The sequence below is a fragment of the Xylocopa sonorina genome, chromosome 2, assembly GCF_050948175.1.
Source record: "Xylocopa sonorina isolate GNS202 chromosome 2, iyXylSono1_principal, whole genome shotgun sequence".
Lineage (NCBI taxonomy): Eukaryota > Metazoa > Arthropoda > Insecta > Hymenoptera > Apidae > Xylocopa > Xylocopa sonorina.
In genome coordinates this window covers 15,734,020-15,754,497 of record NC_135194.1, presented here as the reverse complement: position 1 = coordinate 15,754,497, position 20,478 = coordinate 15,734,020, and the positions used below count along the sequence as shown (strand labels likewise).

Here is a 20,478-nt window from a genome sequence, read left to right as displayed (position 1 = left end):
CGCCTTGCCTCGCCACTAGCAGCCCCTACCCTTCGGACAGAACAACGAGAAGTTAAAATAGATCGGCTCCGGTGTGCTGCTAGCTCGTTATTCGAGCAAATCGAAGAAAGTGACAGAATCGACAGCTCCTGTAGATAAGGAAGATGATGCACGGCGATTGAGCGGTTCGCACCGATTTTCTCGTAGCTCCCGACACGTCTTGCTGCCTCCTCTCCCGTTCCCGGCAATCGCCTCGCCGTTCACACGAGGAAATCCCCTTGCGCACTATAGGACTCGCCCGTACTTTTTCTTCTTTCTCTGATTTTCGTTTCGTTGACTCCTCAATTTTTCGAGGGCTCGTCCGGGTTCCCCCTCTCCCGCCGCTTCCCAACCTCTACCCCTCTCCGCGAGCTTCTCGTCGACGACCACGGCACAACCACCACTCGGGGAACCCAACCGTGTGCCCTCTCTCGCACACACCCTCGAGTGGTCTTACTCTCGCTCCACCTCGCTTTCACAGCGTTCGCTCACTCTCCTCACTCAAGAATCCCGGAGGAAATTCGCGGCCAAAACATCCGAGACGAGTTGCTCCCTGCAGCCAACATGTCGTCTGCTAGGCCCACCAGCGCGGCGGCCCACCGCGCTTAAGATGGATCAGGTTCGTATCCTCACTTTCAGGTGCCCTGTCCTCCTCGCGACGCCCGTCACGCACTTTTTTTACCGTAAAAAAGACTCACTCGAGCGTACGGCACAGTTTCGCGTTCAATCTTTCGTCTGAAATTTTTCAACGGATTCACTTCGGGGCCAACAATCTGTCATGTAAAATGTTAATGCATTGACTGCAACGCTGTCTACGACATCTATCGGAACTAAACCGTTATGTGTGCGATTTGTTCATGCGACATGCACGTACATGTACGTTTCAATGCCTCTCACTTACACACGCGTGTTCAGTTCCATAGATGCGATAGGTCGCGCTGCAATCGGTCTATACATGCATATGCAATTATGTTATATCTATATGTGTAAATACGTGACGATGACTAAAATACCATAAATACATATTACGATCTTATGCTTTTATAACAAAATAATATCGCAGCAAATAATTCTTTATTTTTAAAACAATTGGTTCAAAGATTTGTCTGACTAATTATGCTTGTCTAATTGAATTTTTCTTTTCTACCAATAGTTAAATCGTTACCAACATGAACGAACTAAGTCACTAAGTCAAAGGGGATAATCTCTCTTGTAACATTTAGAAACTAGAATAAAAGAAAATCATACACGTTGAACCAATGTATAACGTAAATTTGTTCTGAATGAAAAATTACGATGAAATATAAACGCATAAATTTTCCTACATGTCTATGCGAGTAAAATTATAATAAAAACATTACCATCATTACGCTGTTTATCTTATCTTTATATTGAACCGAGTTTGACTTTAAATAAACCATATACAAGTATTATTATAATCACATTGTTATTAGCGCTATAGTATTATTCTTATAACAGTATTAGTACTAAGACCAAAACTGTATTTGCTTACAAAATAAAACTAGATACAAGTTTAACATATGGAAATGTTTATCCAGAACAATCGAGATTGATATAATAATTTCATTTAATCTAGACCGCATAACAAATTTAAGATATCATTGCATACTTGATATTTGATGATAATGATTTACATTTGAAAGTGTTATTTTATGCAAAAGTTATGCAAAAGCATGTGATTATGTAATATGTTTTTTTCTCATAGAGTTGTACCCTATAAGACATATTAAAACATAGCACAGCTACTGTAACAGGATTTACAATGCAAAAGTGGTCTACGACCAGAAGGCCACCGAATTCACACAAACGTATCTTGTGTGCAACGAAACTTATACTTGAAAAATGGCTCTCAAGAACATAGATAGATATACAACGAATATGCCATTAAGCGGCCTGTTCGGTTAAATAACATATTTCTAATACACAAAAATAGAGTTGAACAGCATTGTTTCGTTAACACCAAAGGAACTTGGCGACAATAAAATGTCATGCACAGGAGCTATGCACAAATGTAGATATTTAATTTTCACTGAATAGCTATAAGTCCGGATTCCAAGAGTTTCTGCAACTTTGCTGCTACATCCTTATTTTTTAGATGGCTGCAAACAGAAAAATGTCAACATCAGTACTGACTCAAAATTACAGATTTTACTTTAATACAATTATGTATAAATACTTTGCACACTTACTCTTGTAAAGCTCTAGGGTCCCTCTGCATTTGTTCTAATATAAGTCTCATAGCAGGATCCCGTAATATACTTTGAACCTCTGGATCTGCCATTGCCCTCTTTTTTACTTCCTCTGGATTAGAACTAAACGAAACAGCACACGAACGATATCCTTCTAATGCCTCGCTATTGGAAGGATCTAATTCCAATGCCTTTTGATAAGCAGTAAGTGCTTTTCCCTGTTGTTGCATTCCCTGTAAAATCTTTCCTTTCCTTATCCAACCTTTAATGAACTTTGGATCAATTTCAAGACATTTCTCACAATCCTTTAATCCGAGATCAAATGCTGCTAATTTGGTATAGCAGGCAGCTCTGTTGCTATAATATTTTGGATCGTCTGGATTTCTTTTTATAGCCTCTGAATAATGTTTTATTGCAGCTGGGTAATCTCCTTCTTTGTATTTTTGATTACCCAATTCTTTTTCCTCTTCTGCTTTTTCCGGATCAATATATGCTTTCCTTTCTTCCTCTTTGATAATTTTATCAATATCTGAAAGGAGAGTTTTAATTTCTGGTGTTCTGTGTTCTGACATAGATTTTTCGTAATAAATCTTTGCCTGTTTCCAGTTTCCCATTTTTTTATATGCGTGACCAATTCGGGTAAATGCTTTAGCTATTAATTTAAAGTCCGCTCTATTCTCCCTTCCAACCTCAATGGCCATTTCACATTGGGAAATACACTTTTCGTATTCTTTTTGTTCAAAATATACTGCTGCTATGTTTAGTAAATAAATGATTTCTGTAGGATCTAGCTCCACTGCCTTATTATAATGTTCAAGGGCTAGTTCGAATTTTTTCTGTTTATAAGCCTCGTTTCCTAACTGTTTTTCATGTTGCGCTTGTTTCTTAGGTGTACTCAAATCTTCTTCCTCCTTCTTCTGAGGTTTAGGTGGTTCTTGTTTGGGCTTGGGAGATTCCGATTGCTCGTTCTCACTGCTTCTCATTTCTACGTCCGTGTCCATACCAATCAATACAGCAAGAGTTGTGAGTACTCGTTTATCCGTCAACATCTGAGGGGTAGCTTCTGGACTGTTTCTAAGAGTGTCCAGAAGTTTCAAATATTGTGGATCTTGTAACAGGTTTTTGGTTCTAGGATCACTCGCAAGCTTTACGAACAAATCAGGTCTATTGAAAGGATTGTTAGCCATTAAGAGTTGAGCTTTGACTTCGGCTAAACCACTTTGAAGTTGGGGATTATCGGGATCATATTTTAGGCCAGTTTCATATGCTTCAACAGACGCGTGCAATCTTCCTAAGTAAGCCAGTGCACTGCCCATACGCGAATATCCTTTACCCCAGTCTGGCTTTAAACTTACAGTTTTCTCTGCATCTTTCAACGCTTGTTCATATTTCCCTGCTTTAGCGTATGCTGCAGATCTGTTACTATACAGAACATGATTGCTTGTATCTAAAGCAATCGCTTCCGTATAATGTTTAATAGCCTCCTCATACCTTCCTTCTTGTAAAGCACTGTTACCTTTCTGTTTCAACTCATTTACCTGTAATCACAGGTTACAAAACCGTCCTCTATTAAACGACAGAATGATTGGGCAACAAAACTTTCAACTTCGAATATGAACCGTTGTAGAATGAGAACGAGAAATGAAATCGAAAAAATAGTAATTAAAATTCTTAATTGCAACACAATGGAATGTACGAGAAAAACAATGCGGAGAGCAACGAATAAGACATGTATTACTAATACTTAGAACAACGCGTGTTCAATGAATGATATCGCGAAGGAACACAGTGCTTTTTAAAATAACAGTTTTTTTAACCTCGGGAAATATTTAATAGCAATCAGTGTTAGAAGAATATTTACCTGGTCCATAACGCTTGACTTCGAAACAATAGTACTCGTTCTTTTCTACTCACGAAGACGCGTGATGACTCGTGAATGCTCACTATTGCTTACTCTCTTGAGCCGGCGCAGATTTTCAGAAAGCTCCAGAAATGGACAACTAGCGCCACTTCTTGTTTGTCGTAAAACTACATAAATTGTTCTATGCAATGCCTTGCCGCGATGTTATGTTCGACAATTTTCTAGTACCTTCGAGAACGCGCCCTATTCTTTTTTATACAGCCCGGAGATAAGGTTAGATTCTTCCCAACAGTTACATCAAGCGATGGACAATAGGTTCATTTATAAAATTCTATGTTTCGCAATTCGCATTGTATCCAATAATATTTTGTCGACTGTTGGTACGTTCTGTCTTATCACGTTCGCAACGCCTGACGTTCCTAGCACATTAAATTTCAGTACATAAATTATAGTTTAGCCGTGAATGTACTATCATCTCGCATACGACACTTCTTTTTACATATGTATATATACGTATATATACCTATTCATATAATTTTATATCATATATTTTGTATCGTGTATGTTTTATTTTCATTTGTATTTTACACTATTTTCATTCTTCAAATGTTACTATTATATATTTACATTTATCCCACGGTTTCCACACACGTGTTAACGTTTTAATATGTACTAAATAAATATGTATAAAGCGCAGACAAACGTTATTACAACTAATGATAAGTCTCTTAAACTGTCCTTAAAAAAAATATGCCAGCTCCTGATTAAAATTTTATACGATTATATCGCGCTAACATGCCGACGTATGATGTACAATGGGCATAATGCGTCCTGAAACTATTTAATTGTCAACTGTTTTACAGATACTTTTGATCGAAGCTGGTTCTGAGATTATAGAATATACAATATAAATAAATAAATAAATCGTAAAATTTAAACATAGAGGGAGCGTTAAAACGTTTAAAAACGAAAAAATAAATAAATAATGATTCAGGAATATAAGCGCATTGTATGAATGACTTTGAAATGTTTCGTTCTCCAAGGTTGCTTGATCTGGCAGCACTTTCGTCGCCACAGAACCGGGTATTTCCATTAGCGAACTGGAGTAACTGGGGAATCCCAGATATTCGTCGTGTTGCATATTTTTTCGTACGTGAACAGTTCGATAACCGCGATATTATCTTCATGTAATTACTTCTTGTCTGCCCTCGAATACTTTGCTGTACAATTAATTGTTTTTTTTTTAAATCTTTGATTTAAAAAATGTAATATTCTATAAAGATAAATATCTCGAGATTATTGCATTTTTCACGATAAGATAAATCCGCCAGCATAATACTTACGCCCTAAAATATTATTAGGCGATTAGTAGGATCCCCTCTTTTCCAAGATCCAAATATATCCCGGAACCTGTGCTCTTCGCAGACCTAACTCCACCAAAAAGGAATAAGTCAGCAGGCTTCTTGGAATGCCTAGACCATTACACGATACGGACTCGAAATAACTAACAGCCGGTCTTTGCTCCACATTTTTACACTGACTCTCGCAAAATTAACCGCAGCGTTCTATTTTCCTTTGTATTTTCGTGAATTAGCTATGCGTCACCCCCTAATTATCTACATTTTGTACATATTTATTGGCGTTAAGTTAGTAACCGTTCGTGATTCATATTCATCGACATAGGAAATTCCAAAATTTATGGTACATTTTACGTCTTTTATTACTAAAAAAATAATTATGGACGTTATGTAACAACACTAACGCTATCGTTCTAGTACTGTTGTGCCGCAAAAACGGCACGTGTACGATACTAACAAAATATGAATATGTACATCAAGGAGCTGGGGAACGAGGAAATTTATAAACATTCATGGTAAAATACCAAAGCACTATGGCGCAGTACTCGATTAAATTATATGTATATGTGGTTTCTAGATAAATAATCCTATTCAGAAGTATTATTTCGATCACTTAATTTAGCTAATATAAATATATGTATGTACACCTTAATACGAAGAATGAAATTACGAATGTTCTGTCACTTATTATTTTACTATGCTTCTTTTTTTTATATCGGATTTCATATCAGATTATCATTTAAATCAGATTCTCACGCAACTCGAACAAAAAAGTTTGATGCTTTCGACTATATTTACAGAACGAGATCCTGCGGTCTCCTAAGCGTAAATGTGAATCCTTTGCAGTCGATGTACAATTATAAGAATCGTACTTCTTATTATTTCTTTCGTCATCGAAATATAATAGTTTACTCCTCACAGAGGCACGTTTACATCAAAGACTATTAATCTGTTCGTTCTAATGTCTCTGTTCGTCTTTAATCATTTTTTTTTCTCGTATATTCTTTCGTTTTCGTTGCTTTTACAATACGTTTTACACTGATCATCGTTGGTTAGTTTCAAAAATGAGTAAAACATATTCTATTTAATATAATTAATACTTGTACTCGACGGAGTTCGAATCATTCCTTTCGATATCTATTTACGTATATCGCTATCGCGATGCATGGTGGTCGCGAGAAACATCCTCTCAAAATACCCTCGATGATCGAACGATGTATAGCGCGTAAAATACGCGTATATATCGTTCGAGATGGTTTTCTCGGCGTTATGCTAATCACATTACATTATGCTAAGCATCAACCGACCAAGAAGCTGATAGCCTAGTCAGCTAGGATCGATTGGTGCTTTTATACTTTGACGCCTACCACGTTTTGTCTAAGTCTCGCGATGCCAGGTAAATAATTAGTCGCGGGGTTTTCATCCTCGTCGCTGCTGTCAGAATCTGACTCGGGCAGCGGTTCCGGCGTCGCGCCTAATCTTACTAACTCCCTCGCGAGCTGGCTATCGAAGCAGAGTGCCAACTGATAGGCGGTGATCCCAGCGTAGGTCTGTGTATCTAAACAAGGTCTACACTCCTGGAGGAGGAACTCGACCACCGACCGACACCCACGTTCCACAGCGAGGTGAAGGGCCGTTTTTCCCGCCAATGCCTCTCTGGCTTCGAGATCAGCCCCGAGACGCAGAAGAAGCCGCACTAGCTCTACTTGGCCAGACGCGGCTGCTATGTGAAGACACATCTCTCCTGAAACGTGAAATAGAACCCCATTAATTGTACGATTCATTTCGTTCAAATGAATTTATTCGTGTATTGTTTCGCGATCAGAACAAAAGTGGTTGGGAGGGGGTGTAGCCAACTGTCTTGCCGTTTCAACGCTGCCCCATCGTATTGTTTTCTAATTCAACAAACCTCAACGGGGATGGAAACGCGTACTTACATACTTCATAACGATGCGACCGAGTCACATGCTTCTAGAAGATATAGATAGAACTAGGAAGACGCGGTGAATCATTGTCGTCGGAGGTTTGGCTGGCGTCCCGCGGTCCAAACTAGGTTCGTGCCGATCAAAGTAACCGGCTAAAATTAACCCTCCCTTGTTACCCACCGGCAGCATATACATTGGCGGAATTTAATTATACTAATTTCGTTGCAGCCAAACCTGCCTCGCAACGGAGCTTTAACGATCCCTACCATGTAAATATTTGTATTTTCTATTCTTACGTATAGCCATGGAAACGCGGACAAGCGAAAGATTGGAAACGCGACAGTGTCAGAGGTGCGTAGAAAAATAAATTGTTGTTACGTATACCGATGAGTTTCCAGTATGCTCGAATAATATCGTATTTGTAATCTGCAATTAAGATTGATCTTCTTCGACGGGGCTGAACGATTTTCAAGATGGCTCGCATTTACGTTCAGATATTTATCTGTTCCTCCAGTTTTTTTCCTTCTGTTATTTATAGTTGTCGCATCGACCGCTTGTTTGCGTTCAGGAAAAATTGTACGAGTCCAACAATCCACCGTACAATTTGATGCACTTTAAATGCTCCATTTATTCCATACTAAGTTGTCCTTCATTGTGAATTCTGTACTAAATTGTATTGCAGCCACAATATGCATGGCTGGGCATCAGTGGTTCTTGTAATCACAATCCATTCGTGCTCTGGTATGACGTAGAATGTGTTCGTGTTAGAAGAAATTATCGTCCATGTATTCCTCGTCTGAAAAAACTGTTCTACGAGTGAAAGCATTCATGTTTGTCCACCAGCCTCCACGCCGTTGTGGGGTTTCCCGAGTCGAATCAAGTCGAATCGTGGCGAAAATATCACGACACGCAAATAGTCGCGCGCCAGGTATTTTTAAATATCAAAAACATCTGCTTCTCTCGGCTTCTCTCTGTCTCATCGTGCGTCGTGCGTGATGTAACGCGTGCACGCACGCACAGACGACGCGCCAAAATTCCGTCATGTGTATTCCGAGTCTTAAACACTCTTTCCTCCTTACTTTCTCCCCCCCCCCCCCCAAACATCGCCTAATTGCTTTATTCATGAAATTTTCTATGCACCGTCTCAACAACCGATTCACCGCGGATACACTTGAACCCTTAACGCTATTGATCATCCGTAATGCGAACACCTAACGCTGTTGGTCATTCGTGACGCGAACAAAATCGTGAGCGTACCTTTCTAAAATTAAGCTTCGTACGAGTACATCTGTACTTCGTCGCTCGTCGTGTTAAAATTACGCGTGTGAATGTTTACGCTTTTCTTTACCAAATCGATAGAACGTAAAGCACGTCGTACGTCATTGGTATATACGTATGACGGCACGTACGTCGCAAGTGTCTAAGTGATAGTCACGCAAGCTTTGGAATCGAAAGTTGTACGATGGCAAAAGTGGCAACTTAATTTGTTCCGTCATGGTCCAAAATCAGCCGTTACGCCAACCGCGTCGGCTTTAAAGTGGTACAACCATATACTGTAAGCCTAGAATGGAGCGAAGGATGACGTTATGCAGGAATTCCGGAACATAAAAAAGGATTCAACCATTCACCATTCGAATCTTCTCGCATTGCCATCTGTTATGTTCAGTGTGGAATCCAAGATCGTATGACAAAGCGGAGCCAGCCGATCGCAGAGCAGCGAATCATCATATTATTCGAGATCAGCGAACGATGCACGAACCACGTATGAGAATGGCAATGGGAAAGTCATGTGACTAAACTTTTCCTCGAAGCATCCAACCGCTTTTGGTTTATACGTTTGTAACGGAAGCTGTTTCCTGCTTGCTCAAACATATGCAAATTTTTGTTCAAAATCCTCATTTATTGGCGATACGAAAGCAACGAATGCAATTAGGTAATTTTTCTCGGGATCGTAATCAACCGACGATAATGTCGAATGTACGTCGAATTGATGGATTTTCCACGAACAGAAACAAGCGGGATAACGGGCCAACCGCGATTCTCAATGAAGTCATGGGAAACCCACGCATAATCGTGGTTACAGGATTGTTCTCAGCGCGAAGGCGCGATGCCAATGACTGTTGTTTCATGCGGTAAAAGTTGTTAGGATTTTCCGTGGCGATTCGTTTGTTCTCTCCGCGAGCGATACCACACTCGCGTCACGCGCACTCCCCTCTCCATCAAACTATCTTATTGCACACGATTCTTCTTATTGTCCGTTTAATAAGGACATGCTTTGTTCCCAGTACTTCACGCTTTGGTCAAACTTTCAACAACGAATTCATGACCGAAGGATGCGTTATAAAATTGTTCCGTGTTACCATACGAATCATCCTTTCATTCAGCAGAATGTTACCATAGTTCAAATGGTAGTCAAGTGAAGCGAAGGCAACTTGCATACTGTCGAAACAAAAACCGGAAAGCACCTGACACTCCGCATTTTTTCGCTGGGTTAATAACTCTAACGGTTTGCTCAACAATCTCGTTACGGAGCTGGAACAAAAGGTAGGGGCAGAGAAGTACAGAGCCATATAAATCGGTCGCTTACCATCGTAGTTCCGTTGTTCGAGATTCTGTGGCAGCGCAGGTATCTTCTTGCCAGGAAGAAGGTAATTCCTCTCAACGGGCGTCAAAGGATCCGTAAGGGCCTTCGCAGACGCAAGATCGCCCGTCGCGCACGCCAGGTGAAGAGCCGTGTTCCCACGGAAATTCCTCAATGCCGGATTTGCACCTGCTAGAATGAGCCGCCTAACGATCCTCGGCTGTCGCGTCAACACAGCCAGGTGCAGCGGGGACTGGCCATCATCGTTCAGTATATTCAGAAGGCACAAATGCGGTGCCATTCTTATTAAACTGAACGCAGCTTCCAGAAAGCCTTGCACTATGGCTATGTGCAGTTGTCTGGAAAAAATGCAACAAATACTGTTAGTTACAGTGCATTAATAAGTACATTAAAATTAAAAATCTAGAAGAGAAACATGTGCGATAAAATATTTAAAGTGTAAAACCCTCTAATGAGTAATCAAGATATTGCATTGGTTGGTACTCGAGATAGTCCACGTGTTTACGCTATATAGTACAATATCGACCTCGCAGTACCACTATGATTTTTTCCTCATTTCGTACAATATATGTTTTTTTTTCTGTGTAAAGGTCAATGTTTCGTCATTCACTAATGACGCGTGCAATGATAAAGTATTTTATTCGCCTTACATACGATAGTATGCAAATGAATTGCGTAGCTATTTATCAATTCAGCCGAAACTTATCAGCGACAAGCATCGATTCTATCGTTTCTTACTACTTTGGCGGACGTATTATAATTTAATAAGATCGTGGATGCGCATTTCGCGTGTGCAACGGTTCAATCGGTCAACGTGCTTTGCCATGTGTAACACATACGAGATAATCGACCGATTCACGTGTGCATGACGACAACGCGTGACTATATTTGCTTGAATCAATATATTTCTCGTGCAATCGTAAAAGGAATAATTATGCCTGATAATAACAGTTTATCTTGAGATACTACTCGGTAACATCATCTAGTTGTGACGATGATATAATCAAATCCTGAATCCACTCATTGATTTCTTCCATTCAACGATGTTAACCTCTGCAACATTTTCTCTACGAAAATGATAACTAGGCTTATCTAAAACAAAATTCTGTATTCTACGAACTTGATACCAAGGAAAAAGTGATCATGGTTCCGCTGGAACGGAAATCATCAAGTGATTGTTTCATCGTGCAAAGACTAAACGTCCACTGAATGGCGCACGCTATTATTATCGTACTATCGATCGATACACTTGAAAACATTAATGTCGCTGTAAAAGCATCAGACCGGCTACAGGTTGCTCTAGGATGAGGCATGCGCCGCGATTCGTACACAGGTTACCTACGTAACAATCGAAGTAGCAATTTGTTTTGCTCGTTAATGATCATTACTCATATCGGAGTTTTCAGAAAAGTGACGTCTCTACGATTTCACTGTAACTAGTTGAGATTGCTACGAGTTACGAAAATGAAAGGAACTGCGCGCGAGAAAATAAAGTGGGAACTGCGTGCCGTAAATAATACTTGTTTACAAAAAGGTTAGATTACTCACGTGTCACCATCGTCGTCCTGTGTATAGTAGAGCTGCCAAGGTTCCTCAATGAGCGACTTTTTGGGAGATTGACGCGTCTCCTCTTCGAACGTCGAAGCGTCATGTTGCTCGAGTTTGTCGGGTCTCACCGGGGTCAATTCGACGGTCGGTTCAACCTGAATTTTTCTGCTCGATAGAGGATTCAACGTAACTTGATTCAACGTGAGCTGGCATAAGCTTTCGCTCAAGCCAAGATCGACACCGCTGTCTGCTCTCATTGGTTCCGGGGCAACGGGTGCGGTTATTGCAACACCCAATTCGTAGTCGCAGAGCTCCGAGCTAACTTGGAGATTTCCGCTGGAGAGGAATCCAGAATCGACGTGGCCGGAATCACGCTGCTCTTCGTATTTCTCTTGCTTGTTCTCTGGAACATTGCCCTCCATCGGTGTCATTCTCGACGGATGCCACATTTTTTTTTTTTTTAATATCGATGCTCGATCCGCGCACGAAGATCGACCTTTTCCCGCTCGTCGAAAGGAAAACTACCACGCGACTCGTACGTACATACACGCACAGCGACGGGACCACAAAGCGATGCACTGTGTACACACTACGCTCCACGAAAATCTCGACGCGACGCTTCTGCGTAGCTTTCCCAGCGAATAATTAATCGACCTTTACAATTTCGTTCGATCGTCCTCTATCTCCTTTCTCTTTCTTTCCGAACAAGAACACGTTCGTCTCCGTTTCGTTCGTTCGCAAGCGACGCCACTGCTCCGTTTGTTCGAGCGATCGTTCGATCGTCGTTCGCCTCGAACAGCTGGCCCCTTTATGTGTGTTCGCTCTCTCGTTGTCGTCGCATTCTCGTTTCGACTGTGTTCGTAGATATCCGTGATTAGTGCAAGTTGTTCCGCAATAATCTCGCGTTCATGTGGGTACTGGTGGAAGACCGTTTTACGGAGAAAAAGGTTATGTAAATAAAAGCGTATACTTTTGGCAAATAAAAGCGGCCGAGAAAATAATAGATACGTGTGTTCGATAATCGTGCGAATTTACAATCGTCGTCGAAACACCACCCAACACGCTATCTGAAAACGAACTGACCGTACAGCGTTAGGTGACGCGCGGAATAACTTCCACGATGGCCGTGGTGCACAGTGGAGCCTCTGGCGGTAAAGGCGGCTTGTGAACTCTCAAAGGGGAAGGGTAGGGGTGGGAAAACCCATAGTCTTCTAGCAGGGCCAGCTGCACGTATACACTGTGTACTCAATTTAACTCTCTTGGCATTCTTTAGATAACCAGCTTAAAAAAAGAAAGCACCGTCGTGATCCTACAAAAATTTCTCATACTTTATTCACCTTGAATGCTAATTTCCCAAGTTTACGCGGAAGTAGCCGACAACTTATCTTGCGTCTGTCATTCATATACCTCGGTGTTTTCTTAATCGATTTTTATCTGTAATATACACTGATATTTATTACGAAAATGCCTCCAGAAGAAGTAGTTAATCATTGCTTATCGAATTATATTTTGATCAACGTGAGATTTACGTTAAACCAATGAGAGCTACGACATTTGACTTTCCTCGTACAAGAAAGTTTTTTCCTGGTTGTAAAAAATTTTATTACATGGCTGTGTATCTACCTCGTGATCATCTACCTTTTGTAACTTGTCCGTCTGTCATTCTTCTTGTTTTATTGCCATTTCATATGGTGAACCCAAAAAGGCTAACGAATTATCGAAAGATTCAAGTCAAATTTTATCGATCGTTCAAAATGCAATAGAAAGTGTTCATTGCTCTGTGAACAATTGTACCAAGCGTGTATACATTTCTATAGGAAGATGCGGATTTCACTGTTCTACTTTCTTTTCGAATCATATTAATCTTTACGACACAAACTCACCGGAAATTCCACCGGCATTTCCGATTTGGAAACTTTACCAATATTTACGTGTAATCTCAGCGTTTGTTGCCGTATTACGATACATATATATATGTATGTATGTGTATATCTGAGAAGATAAGTTAGAACGGCGCCCACCGAACTAACAGAAAATGCGGTCCTATTCATGGTCGTTCAAATATGGTTTTCCCCAAAGATGGTTACTGACACCCGACCTTAAAACAAAGGAAACTCCTACCTGTTATCGTTCGCTATACAAACGAGCCCACGCGCCTATAGTTCCAAGCCATTGTTGTAATATCTATTCTTTTCTAATCCGAGGGTTATACGGTCGTTTACGAAAATAATGGCTAATTCCAATTATCCCCGTAAATGGGGCGATTAGTCAGTGAGAAGTTATTATGGTTGGTCGAAAAATGGAGGTTGTAAAAGTATTTGCAAACGATAGCTTTAATCCTCCGATGACAAAGGAATTATATAATTTTACGTAATCGTTCGTTCCTAATAAACAGAATGGGTGGAAACCACCATTAATTCCCCATCCGTAACCCATGACACGTAACTCGATCTTTTATCTGTATTTATTTTCTCCTCTTTACAAATAAACTTGACATCATCGATGCATGCATTTTATTTAACAAATGTCGTGTACAGACAAATTGTCGATGACCCTGAACAATGGAAAGAAAAACATGTGACTAAATTTTTTTATGCACGTTGAGAATGGACAAGAATCCCCAAGTTATCTGGGGGAAAACCTGCTTGTGATAAGCTTAGAAAATATAATATCTCTTTATCGTTTACAAGGACCAGTTAATCGGGAAATATACCATGTCTTATCAATAATTTCGGCACTGCGCTTAGAAGTCACTAATTGGATGTGTACCTACATCAAGCGCATTCCAATTGTACAGAATCGACTTCATTTTTAACTATGAAGCTCGAACGAGACAAGAGTTTATTAGGGAAGAAATAGTACCATTTAATTACTTATATTCTGCGAAGTTAGGTACATCGATGGTATTTTAACCGTACAAGATCTGGGAAAGTACGATGACTCAAAGGCGAAGCGAGAAGCTAGAATAAAGTATTAGATCGTTTTGCTGTATCCTTGTCATGGAGGCCCTGATATAAACCGGAACATTTTATGAATATAATTTGAAATTTTTCTAAGTAGTAAAATTGAATAAATCGTTTATTTAGAACTTTAGTTGCGTCTATAACTGATTTAGATGATAGAACGTTCAAATTATTTCCGAATGACATTCAATTAAGTAATAGACAAAATTATGGAGAAAATAAATATTTATTTTTTAAATAAACACTCACCCCTTAATTAAGGTCATCCTCGTAATACAATGAATGTGGAGTTTGCCAAAACACAGTTAACCGTAACCGAGTTGTTTACGTTGTCTTCGATTAGGAGGAAAAGCTATAAAATAATATTACTCTCTATACTAGATTATGTATCAGACGTGCAGGAAGACTTACGACAGAAGCAGAGTTATTTCACACGAGTGTGGCGTAGTGTAGCGTGTGCGGACGAGACTTCGACTGTTTGAATCTCGCCAACGCACCACTACACGGGATTTTAGTTTATACGGGAAATTCCTGATGAAAGTATACATGGTAAAGTGTATACGGGCACACCAATTTTTTTTAAATATCATTTCTGATAGGAATTAATCAGACGCTTATTTTCTACGGAAAAATCAGATTTTAACATTAAAAAAATTGATAAAAAAATTTTGTTTCCATTGGTATGCAATACACATTTTACATGAATAAATTTATTGTAGCATAAAAATGATTTTTAACAAAATATGATGACCACATGTTATGTATTGTTGTGTTCAAGTATACCCTGTCGTATTAATGGCTCACATACGCCTCTTGGTAATAAATGATATGTATTTTTCTTTAACAAAATAACCTGACCATCTTCCAATTCTAATTTTCCAAAGTCTGTCACACATTTCACCTGTAATAATATTATAAATTTCAACATAGTAAGGAAGTTTTAGTATATAATTTCTGTACCTCTACATAAGGAGTTTTTGGGGGCAAAATGTTTGCTGTTAAATTGAAGCCATGGTCTTCGCCCAGAGATCTCATGTATGTAGCTAAAGATTTATTATAAGATTGAAACCATTGGACCTCTGCATTCAGAAGATTGGAATTTATTTCTGGAGGTAGAATACTTCCTAATTCCCACCTCAATTCTCTTATTTTTCTCATTCTATTATAAATGTACGCTAAGACACATCTTTTGTTTCTTGTAAGTGCTATGTGTCTTAGTTGTACCGATGATAGCAAGGCCATGTTATCGTCATTCCTAATAGCATTGCTGAAAGGAATTTGTTAATTGATAAATTTCTCTGTATTTTTTGTAAATAATTTTGTTATACCTATCAGTCATATTTGCATCATAAAGAAATTGCATTTCGTCCAAAACTTGCTTAACCAGATGTTCCTAGGAATAAAACATTTCTTACGATATTGTATAGTCATATTTAATTTTGCATGAAATATTGTCACCTACATTAAATGGTTGTACATCTGTGCTTAAATCAAGTTCCGTTATGAGCTTAAAAGCGTGTCTTCCGTACATATTTCAGGCATAGTACGCGACAAACTTAAACAAATATAACACTATTCCTTTAGCAATAAGAACGCGTGTGTACAATATTTTAAAATCATCTGTTGCTGCAGAGTAAACAAACTGTAAGCATTGAATAATACCGACATCTGTAGAATCTAGTTTTAACGACATCTTACCAACAGTTGTTGTCGACGAAGCATTTAGGTTAGATCGTAACGATGTACACCGTGTAAATACAATAATAAATATACCAGAATTCATCTATCAAAATGTTGACTCTTAGAAACGTTGTTACAAGATTGCAAATATGTTCGCATCAAGCATTGACATTTTGTACAAAAGTTGTTGAACAAACCAGTAGTCCAATTATTTCCAAAAGAGATTACGCGGACGAAAGATTCTTTTATGAAAAGCCGCGAGAAGTGTGGTTGGAAAATTTAGATACCGTTCAGAGAAAAAAGTTAGGACTTGTACTACTACATCCTGATGTATATGCAGCATCGCCTAGAATAGATATTATTCATCAAAATGTACAATGGCAAAGAATGTATCGCTTTGTGGTAATTACTATATCTGACCAATAACTTTTGTTTATTTTTAAGTGTGAAGTATGTATTACATAAGTAAGACTTTCATTTTAGTCCTATGCTCATACAAAAACTCGTGCAGAGGTAAGAGGTGGTGGCAGGAAGCCATGGCCACAGAAAGGTTACGGTCGTGCACGTCATGGTAGTATACGGTCTCCCTTATGGAAACGTGGTGGTATTATACACGGACCCAGATCTCCAACACCACATTTTTACATGCTGCCCTTTTATACTCGTGTTGCTGGGCTTACATCTGCATTGTCTGTTAAATTGGCGCAGGATGACTTGTACATTACTCAGGATTTAGAGATCCCAACGAAGGAATCGTCATATATTACGGAATTAATAGAAGAGAGGAACTGGGGTCCTTCTGTGTTGTTTGTTGATACTGAAGATATTATGCCTATAAATATTACAGAAGCTACGGATACAATAAAGCATATTAATTTGTTGCCTGTGTATGGTAAGTTATGCTTTAAAATATGGTCAAACTTCATACACAAGTATACAATCATTTATTTTTTAGGACTTAATGTTTATAGTATGCTGAAACACGATACATTAGTTCTCACAGAGAGAGCTGCACGTTTAATTGAAGACAAAATTTTATATCATTTACATAGAACAGATGATCGCAAATTAATGGAAAAGTATAAACTTAATCAATAATTAAAATAGGAAGGCATTAAACGATATTTATTGTCTATTAAATTTTATTTATTTTGCATAACAGTAAATAATCCTGTCTTGTAATAACTCAGTATAACTATTTACATCGCCATTCTTACAATTCCTTATGTTTAATCACAAGTTTAATCCTTATATAAATTAATAATCTTAAACAAAGGTTACTTCCTCTTTAACATTGGCATACTAGTTGACTTTCTGGGAAGAGGCTGAAAATTTCAATAATATTATGAAAACAGATGTTGAATTAAAATTATATAAAATACTTACCATAGGATGAGGATCTGAGCCTAACATTTTTTCACGAATTGCCCACCTTACTCCTGCATGCTTGGCTTCACCCGGGAAAGATATTTGTTTCCATTCTTGTTGATATTTTTGATAAAGTGTGACAGGGTCTGATTTTTTAATACTTAAACTTTTTTGAACTTCGGGCTGCAGTCTCCATGGTCTAATAACTGTACCCAATGATAAAAAATAAAGTTATTATACACATGTTAGACAGTATGTACAATACTAAAATCTTACATGACTTTGTTCCACTATTCTTTGTAGATGAAGTACTCTTTGTTTGGCTACCTATAACATGTTCTTGTTGATGTCCCAATAAATTTGGGGCACTCATAGGACGGACAGATTCCAGAGGAGCTGATTTTACCTGATTCAATATTTTATCATGTGACTTTTGTTTACATTGTTTTTCTAGGTGAAAGTCTTTGTGCAAACGTTCTATATGTTTACTTTTATTTTTTAGACGGAACTCTTCATTCTCATTGTCAGAGGTCACACTGATAAGTTTAATACTACAGTGATCCTGTCCCTTCCTAGATTTAGACTTCAATTGTGCCACATCTAATTTATGTCTTGCATTTATATGGTCCACTTCTTCAGAATTAATAGAATTTCTATTTTCTTTGTCACTTGATAAACATTTTACCTTCACTTTTAAAAGAGAACTATCAACATAAGAACTAGATGAATTGGTAGAGATTGTATTTTCAATTGAATGAAGTTCCATTCTTTGTTCCCTAAGAATTTCTTTGATCATATTTTTTTGCTTGTCTAGTATTTTCTTTTTGATTTCTTCTTTTCTCTGTTGTCTTTCACGGTCTTTCATTTTTCTGTACAACTTCAAATCTTGTATCATGGAAAAGAGTATAAATAAGGACACGTGTACATATAAAATATTTGAATAATTTCAGAAATAGAATAAATAATGATACTACCTTTCATAAATGCTTTAAGTTGTTGAGCGGTGATTCCAACAAATCCCAAAGAATTAAGGAGAGCAAGTACCTCACTTGCATCGTCATTCATTATTAACAAAGTAATACTGATTTACAACAATAAACGACAGTAGTAGAAACCTTTGCAGTTTGTTTTCGCACACCCTATTCAAATCACAAAAACGTTGGAATCAGTTATATACCCATAGTCATAAATAATCCACAATCACTTAGACGGGTTACATGAATGTTCATTTTAAAAAATTGTAAATAAAATTTCTGAAACTCTTACATGCATTTTAAATACTTTACTTTTGTTATTAATAAGTAAAAATTGATCTACGAAAACTTTCGATAGAATCTCTTATTATTTATATACAATTTTTAACGTGATAAAACTGTTATAGGAGTATACAATCTATAGCGTAGACATATTTAGTGGCTCTCGATTGAAACCTGACGGAAGTTCAATCGCCACCTTTCGACAAGTGCTTTAACTAAGAAGACCGTCCAAAAGAATTCAAAGAACTGCCGAAATCTATTTCGAAAAATAATGAAATAACATCGATTTTTGATAAAACTAATTCCGCATGAGTACTGAAGATTTAAAAAGTGTCTTGTGAAAATGGATATCTTATCGTTAAATGCTTTACTCTCCATGTGTTCATCTATTTCCACCGCTATAGTACATTCTAAAAATGTTTACATTGCGAACAATATAATCGGTATCTGCGCAGTACCTTTCACCTGCGCTTGATTTAAGTTTAACGAAGCATGTTTAATTGTGCATCAGTCTGAAAAGTGATCGTGGAAAATGTCGTCGATTACATATACCGCTTTCCTCTTCGCCTCTGCAATAATAATATATCCTGTTCCAAGTAATTTTGTTATTAGCTTAACTATCGTGAGTGGATGAATTTCTAAAACGCATCAGAAGAACTATGATTACTTTTCAGATACATACGCTTCAAAGATTTACGCTTTAGATATGCCGTTAGTACTACGTAATGGAACTGGACCAATCGATCTATCCTGTAACTACAATGTTAGAGAAGACGAAAATGGCCTTGTAATAAAATGGTATCATAACACGGATCAAATCTATCAATGGATACCGCCAAGTAATTTTAATGACTGTGTATTTTTTTCAAATAGCACAACATCGCACAATACATTATTTTTTCTTTATCATAATTGTAATTGTAGTGCCACCTCAAGATACAGGAATTATAGACGGATTCGCTGAATATCCTGAACAAAACTTAAGGTACTCGAATTCGCGATCCATCATACATTTAAAAATGGCTACAATGGAAATGAGCGGAGAATACGCTTGTACGATTAGCACTTTTCAGGAGGAAGATTCGAAAAGAATGAAAATGATTGTTTACGGTAATTTTGTGCTCGTTAATGATCATTCAGTAATTTGTACTAAATATATACGTATTGCATTACAGTACCAGAAACTGATGCGATCATTCATGTTTCTTCTTTTAATGAGAGTCATTTAAACGTAACTTGTATAGTAAATGGAGCAGAGCCGCGACCAATGCTGAGAATTTATATAGAAGGGCTTGAAATGGATAATTATTACGATAGATCCGTCAAGACAATAGGGCACAATACTCATTCCGTGAAACGGAGCACAATTATAATGAACGCTCTAGAACCTTTGCTATTGGAATGCGAAATTTCTATTCCACATACAGATTATAAACGCAGGGAGAGGATGGTTTATTATCCCAGTTCGAATCGCTTTAATCGGAACATAAAATTATTAACAAATTTAGTATTTATATATCTAATCATTCCTTTTCTATTTTCAGCCCAAATGCTGTTGCAAACGAGTAGTGCACCAAAGTATAACATTGACGCCGTCAGTGTTATTATCTTCTACACAATATCATTATCGATGTAAATAAATGTAAATAACTATCATTTTTTTCGGGGGTATGTTTCGAATATATAATA

At 38.0% G+C, this 20,478-nt stretch overlaps 6 protein-coding genes across 10 annotated transcripts; 2 read left to right on the top strand and 4 right to left on the bottom strand.

Annotated features, from left to right (window-relative positions):
- Window positions 1–1,384: 1,384 nt before the first annotated feature.
- Stip1 (Stress-induced phosphoprotein 1) lies at window positions 1,385–4,531 on the bottom strand. The gene is made up of 3 exons (XM_076909838.1): window positions 4,090–4,531; window positions 2,229–3,766; window positions 1,385–2,138 (listed from the first exon to the last, which is right to left on the bottom strand). Exons 1-3 carry the CDS (start codon window positions 4,096–4,098, stop codon window positions 2,066–2,068), a joined length of 1,620 nt encoding a protein of 539 aa, XP_076765953.1. The 5' UTR covers window positions 4,099–4,531; the 3' UTR covers window positions 1,385–2,065.
- Window positions 4,532–5,784: 1,253 nt separating this feature from the next.
- On the bottom strand, window positions 5,785–12,643 carry Cact (NF-kappa-B inhibitor cactus). The gene is made up of 3 exons (XM_076909840.1): window positions 11,523–12,643; window positions 9,960–10,312; window positions 5,785–7,191 (listed from the first exon to the last, which is right to left on the bottom strand). Exons 1-3 carry the CDS (start codon window positions 11,969–11,971, stop codon window positions 6,797–6,799), a joined length of 1,197 nt encoding a protein of 398 aa, XP_076765955.1. The 5' UTR covers window positions 11,972–12,643; the 3' UTR covers window positions 5,785–6,796.
- A 2,536-nt stretch (window positions 12,644–15,179) lies between these two features.
- On the bottom strand, window positions 15,180–16,320 carry LOC143432797 (DNA replication complex GINS protein PSF1). 2 transcript variants are annotated; one of them, XM_076909693.1, is made up of 5 exons: window positions 16,184–16,320; window positions 15,948–16,111; window positions 15,814–15,878; window positions 15,446–15,752; window positions 15,180–15,386 (listed from the first exon to the last, which is right to left on the bottom strand). In XM_076909693.1, exons 2-5 carry the CDS (start codon window positions 16,014–16,016, stop codon window positions 15,243–15,245), a joined length of 585 nt encoding a protein of 194 aa, XP_076765808.1. In that variant the 5' UTR covers window positions 16,017–16,111; window positions 16,184–16,320; the 3' UTR covers window positions 15,180–15,242. The 2 variants fall into 2 exon arrangements, with proteins under 2 accessions (XP_076765808.1, XP_076765809.1); XM_076909694.1 differs by lacking the exon at window positions 16,184–16,320 and having other exon boundaries at window positions 15,944–16,083.
- Window positions 16,277–17,350, top strand: Mrpl4 (mitochondrial ribosomal protein L4). Its single transcript, XM_076909692.1, has 3 exons — window positions 16,277–16,567; window positions 16,649–17,057; window positions 17,121–17,350. Exons 1-3 carry the CDS (start codon window positions 16,277–16,279, stop codon window positions 17,261–17,263), a joined length of 843 nt encoding a protein of 280 aa, XP_076765807.1. The 3' UTR covers window positions 17,264–17,350.
- LOC143432795 (uncharacterized) lies at window positions 17,346–18,954 on the bottom strand. Of its 3 annotated transcripts, none has more exons than XM_076909691.1 (4): window positions 18,508–18,758; window positions 17,810–18,418; window positions 17,552–17,739; window positions 17,346–17,490 (listed from the first exon to the last, which is right to left on the bottom strand). In XM_076909691.1, the coding sequence occupies exons 1-4, from the start codon at window positions 18,596–18,598 to the stop codon at window positions 17,443–17,445; spliced, it is 936 nt and encodes a 311-aa protein (XP_076765806.1). In that variant the 5' UTR covers window positions 18,599–18,758; the 3' UTR covers window positions 17,346–17,442. The 3 variants fall into 3 exon arrangements, with proteins under 3 accessions (XP_076765806.1, XP_076765805.1, XP_076765804.1); XM_076909690.1 differs by adding an exon at window positions 18,820–18,954 and having other exon boundaries at window positions 17,440–17,739; window positions 18,508–18,672; XM_076909689.1 differs by having other exon boundaries at window positions 17,440–17,739; window positions 18,508–18,761.
- A 222-nt stretch (window positions 18,955–19,176) lies between these two features.
- LOC143432955 (uncharacterized) lies at window positions 19,177–20,450 on the top strand. Of its 2 annotated transcripts, none has more exons than XM_076909963.1 (5): window positions 19,177–19,385; window positions 19,464–19,628; window positions 19,714–19,899; window positions 19,965–20,252; window positions 20,334–20,450. In XM_076909963.1, the coding sequence occupies exons 1-5, from the start codon at window positions 19,322–19,324 to the stop codon at window positions 20,423–20,425; spliced, it is 795 nt and encodes a 264-aa protein (XP_076766078.1). In that variant the 5' UTR covers window positions 19,177–19,321; the 3' UTR covers window positions 20,426–20,450. The 2 variants fall into 2 exon arrangements, with proteins under 2 accessions (XP_076766078.1, XP_076766079.1); XM_076909964.1 differs by having other exon boundaries at window positions 19,260–19,385; window positions 19,445–19,628.
- The last annotated feature ends 28 nt before the right edge of the window (window positions 20,451–20,478 follow it).

Coding starts and splice junctions, on each gene's coding strand:
- LOC143432797 (XM_076909693.1), bottom strand. CDS start 16,016: ATGTACGGAAGACACGCTTTTAAGCTCATAACGGAACTTGATTTAAGC. Junction 15,879..15,947: donor CAGATGTACAACCATTTAAT/GTAGGTGACAAT, acceptor TTTTATTCCTAG/GAACATCTGGTTAAGCAAGT. Junction 15,753..15,813: donor GATGCAAATATGACTGATAG/GTATAACAAAAT, acceptor AATTCCTTTCAG/CAATGCTATTAGGAATGACG.
- LOC143432955 (XM_076909963.1), top strand. CDS start 19,322: ATGTCGTCGATTACATATACCGCTTTCCTCTTCGCCTCTGCAATAATA. Junction 19,386..19,463: donor AATAATATATCCTGTTCCAA/GTAATTTTGTTA, acceptor ATTACTTTTCAG/ATACATACGCTTCAAAGATT. Junction 20,253..20,333: donor GAGGATGGTTTATTATCCCA/GTTCGAATCGCT, acceptor TTCTATTTTCAG/CCCAAATGCTGTTGCAAACG.
- LOC143432795 (XM_076909690.1), bottom strand. CDS start 18,598: ATGAATGACGATGCAAGTGAGGTACTTGCTCTCCTTAATTCTTTGGGA. Junction 18,419..18,507: donor ACTTAAAGCATTTATGAAAG/GTAGTATCATTA, acceptor CCATGATACAAG/ATTTGAAGTTGTACAGAAAA. Junction 17,740..17,809: donor GAATAGTGGAACAAAGTCAT/GTAAGATTTTAG, acceptor CATTGGGTACAG/TTATTAGACCATGGAGACTG.
- Stip1 (XM_076909838.1), bottom strand. Junction 2,139..2,228: donor GACCCTAGAGCTTTACAAGA/GTAAGTGTGCAA, acceptor TTCTGTTTGCAG/CCATCTAAAAAATAAGGATG.
- Cact (XM_076909840.1), bottom strand. CDS start 11,971: ATGTGGCATCCGTCGAGAATGACACCGATGGAGGGCAATGTTCCAGAG. Junction 10,313..11,522: donor CAGGACGACGATGGTGACAC/GTGAGTAATCTA, acceptor CATTTTTTCCAG/ACAACTGCACATAGCCATAG. Junction 7,192..9,959: donor CGAACAACGGAACTACGATG/GTAAGCGACCGA, acceptor TTCACGTTTCAG/GAGAGATGTGTCTTCACATA.
- Mrpl4 (XM_076909692.1), top strand. CDS start 16,277: ATGTTGACTCTTAGAAACGTTGTTACAAGATTGCAAATATGTTCGCAT. Junction 16,568..16,648: donor AAAGAATGTATCGCTTTGTG/GTAATTACTATA, acceptor CTTTCATTTTAG/TCCTATGCTCATACAAAAAC. Junction 17,058..17,120: donor TAATTTGTTGCCTGTGTATG/GTAAGTTATGCT, acceptor TTTATTTTTTAG/GACTTAATGTTTATAGTATG.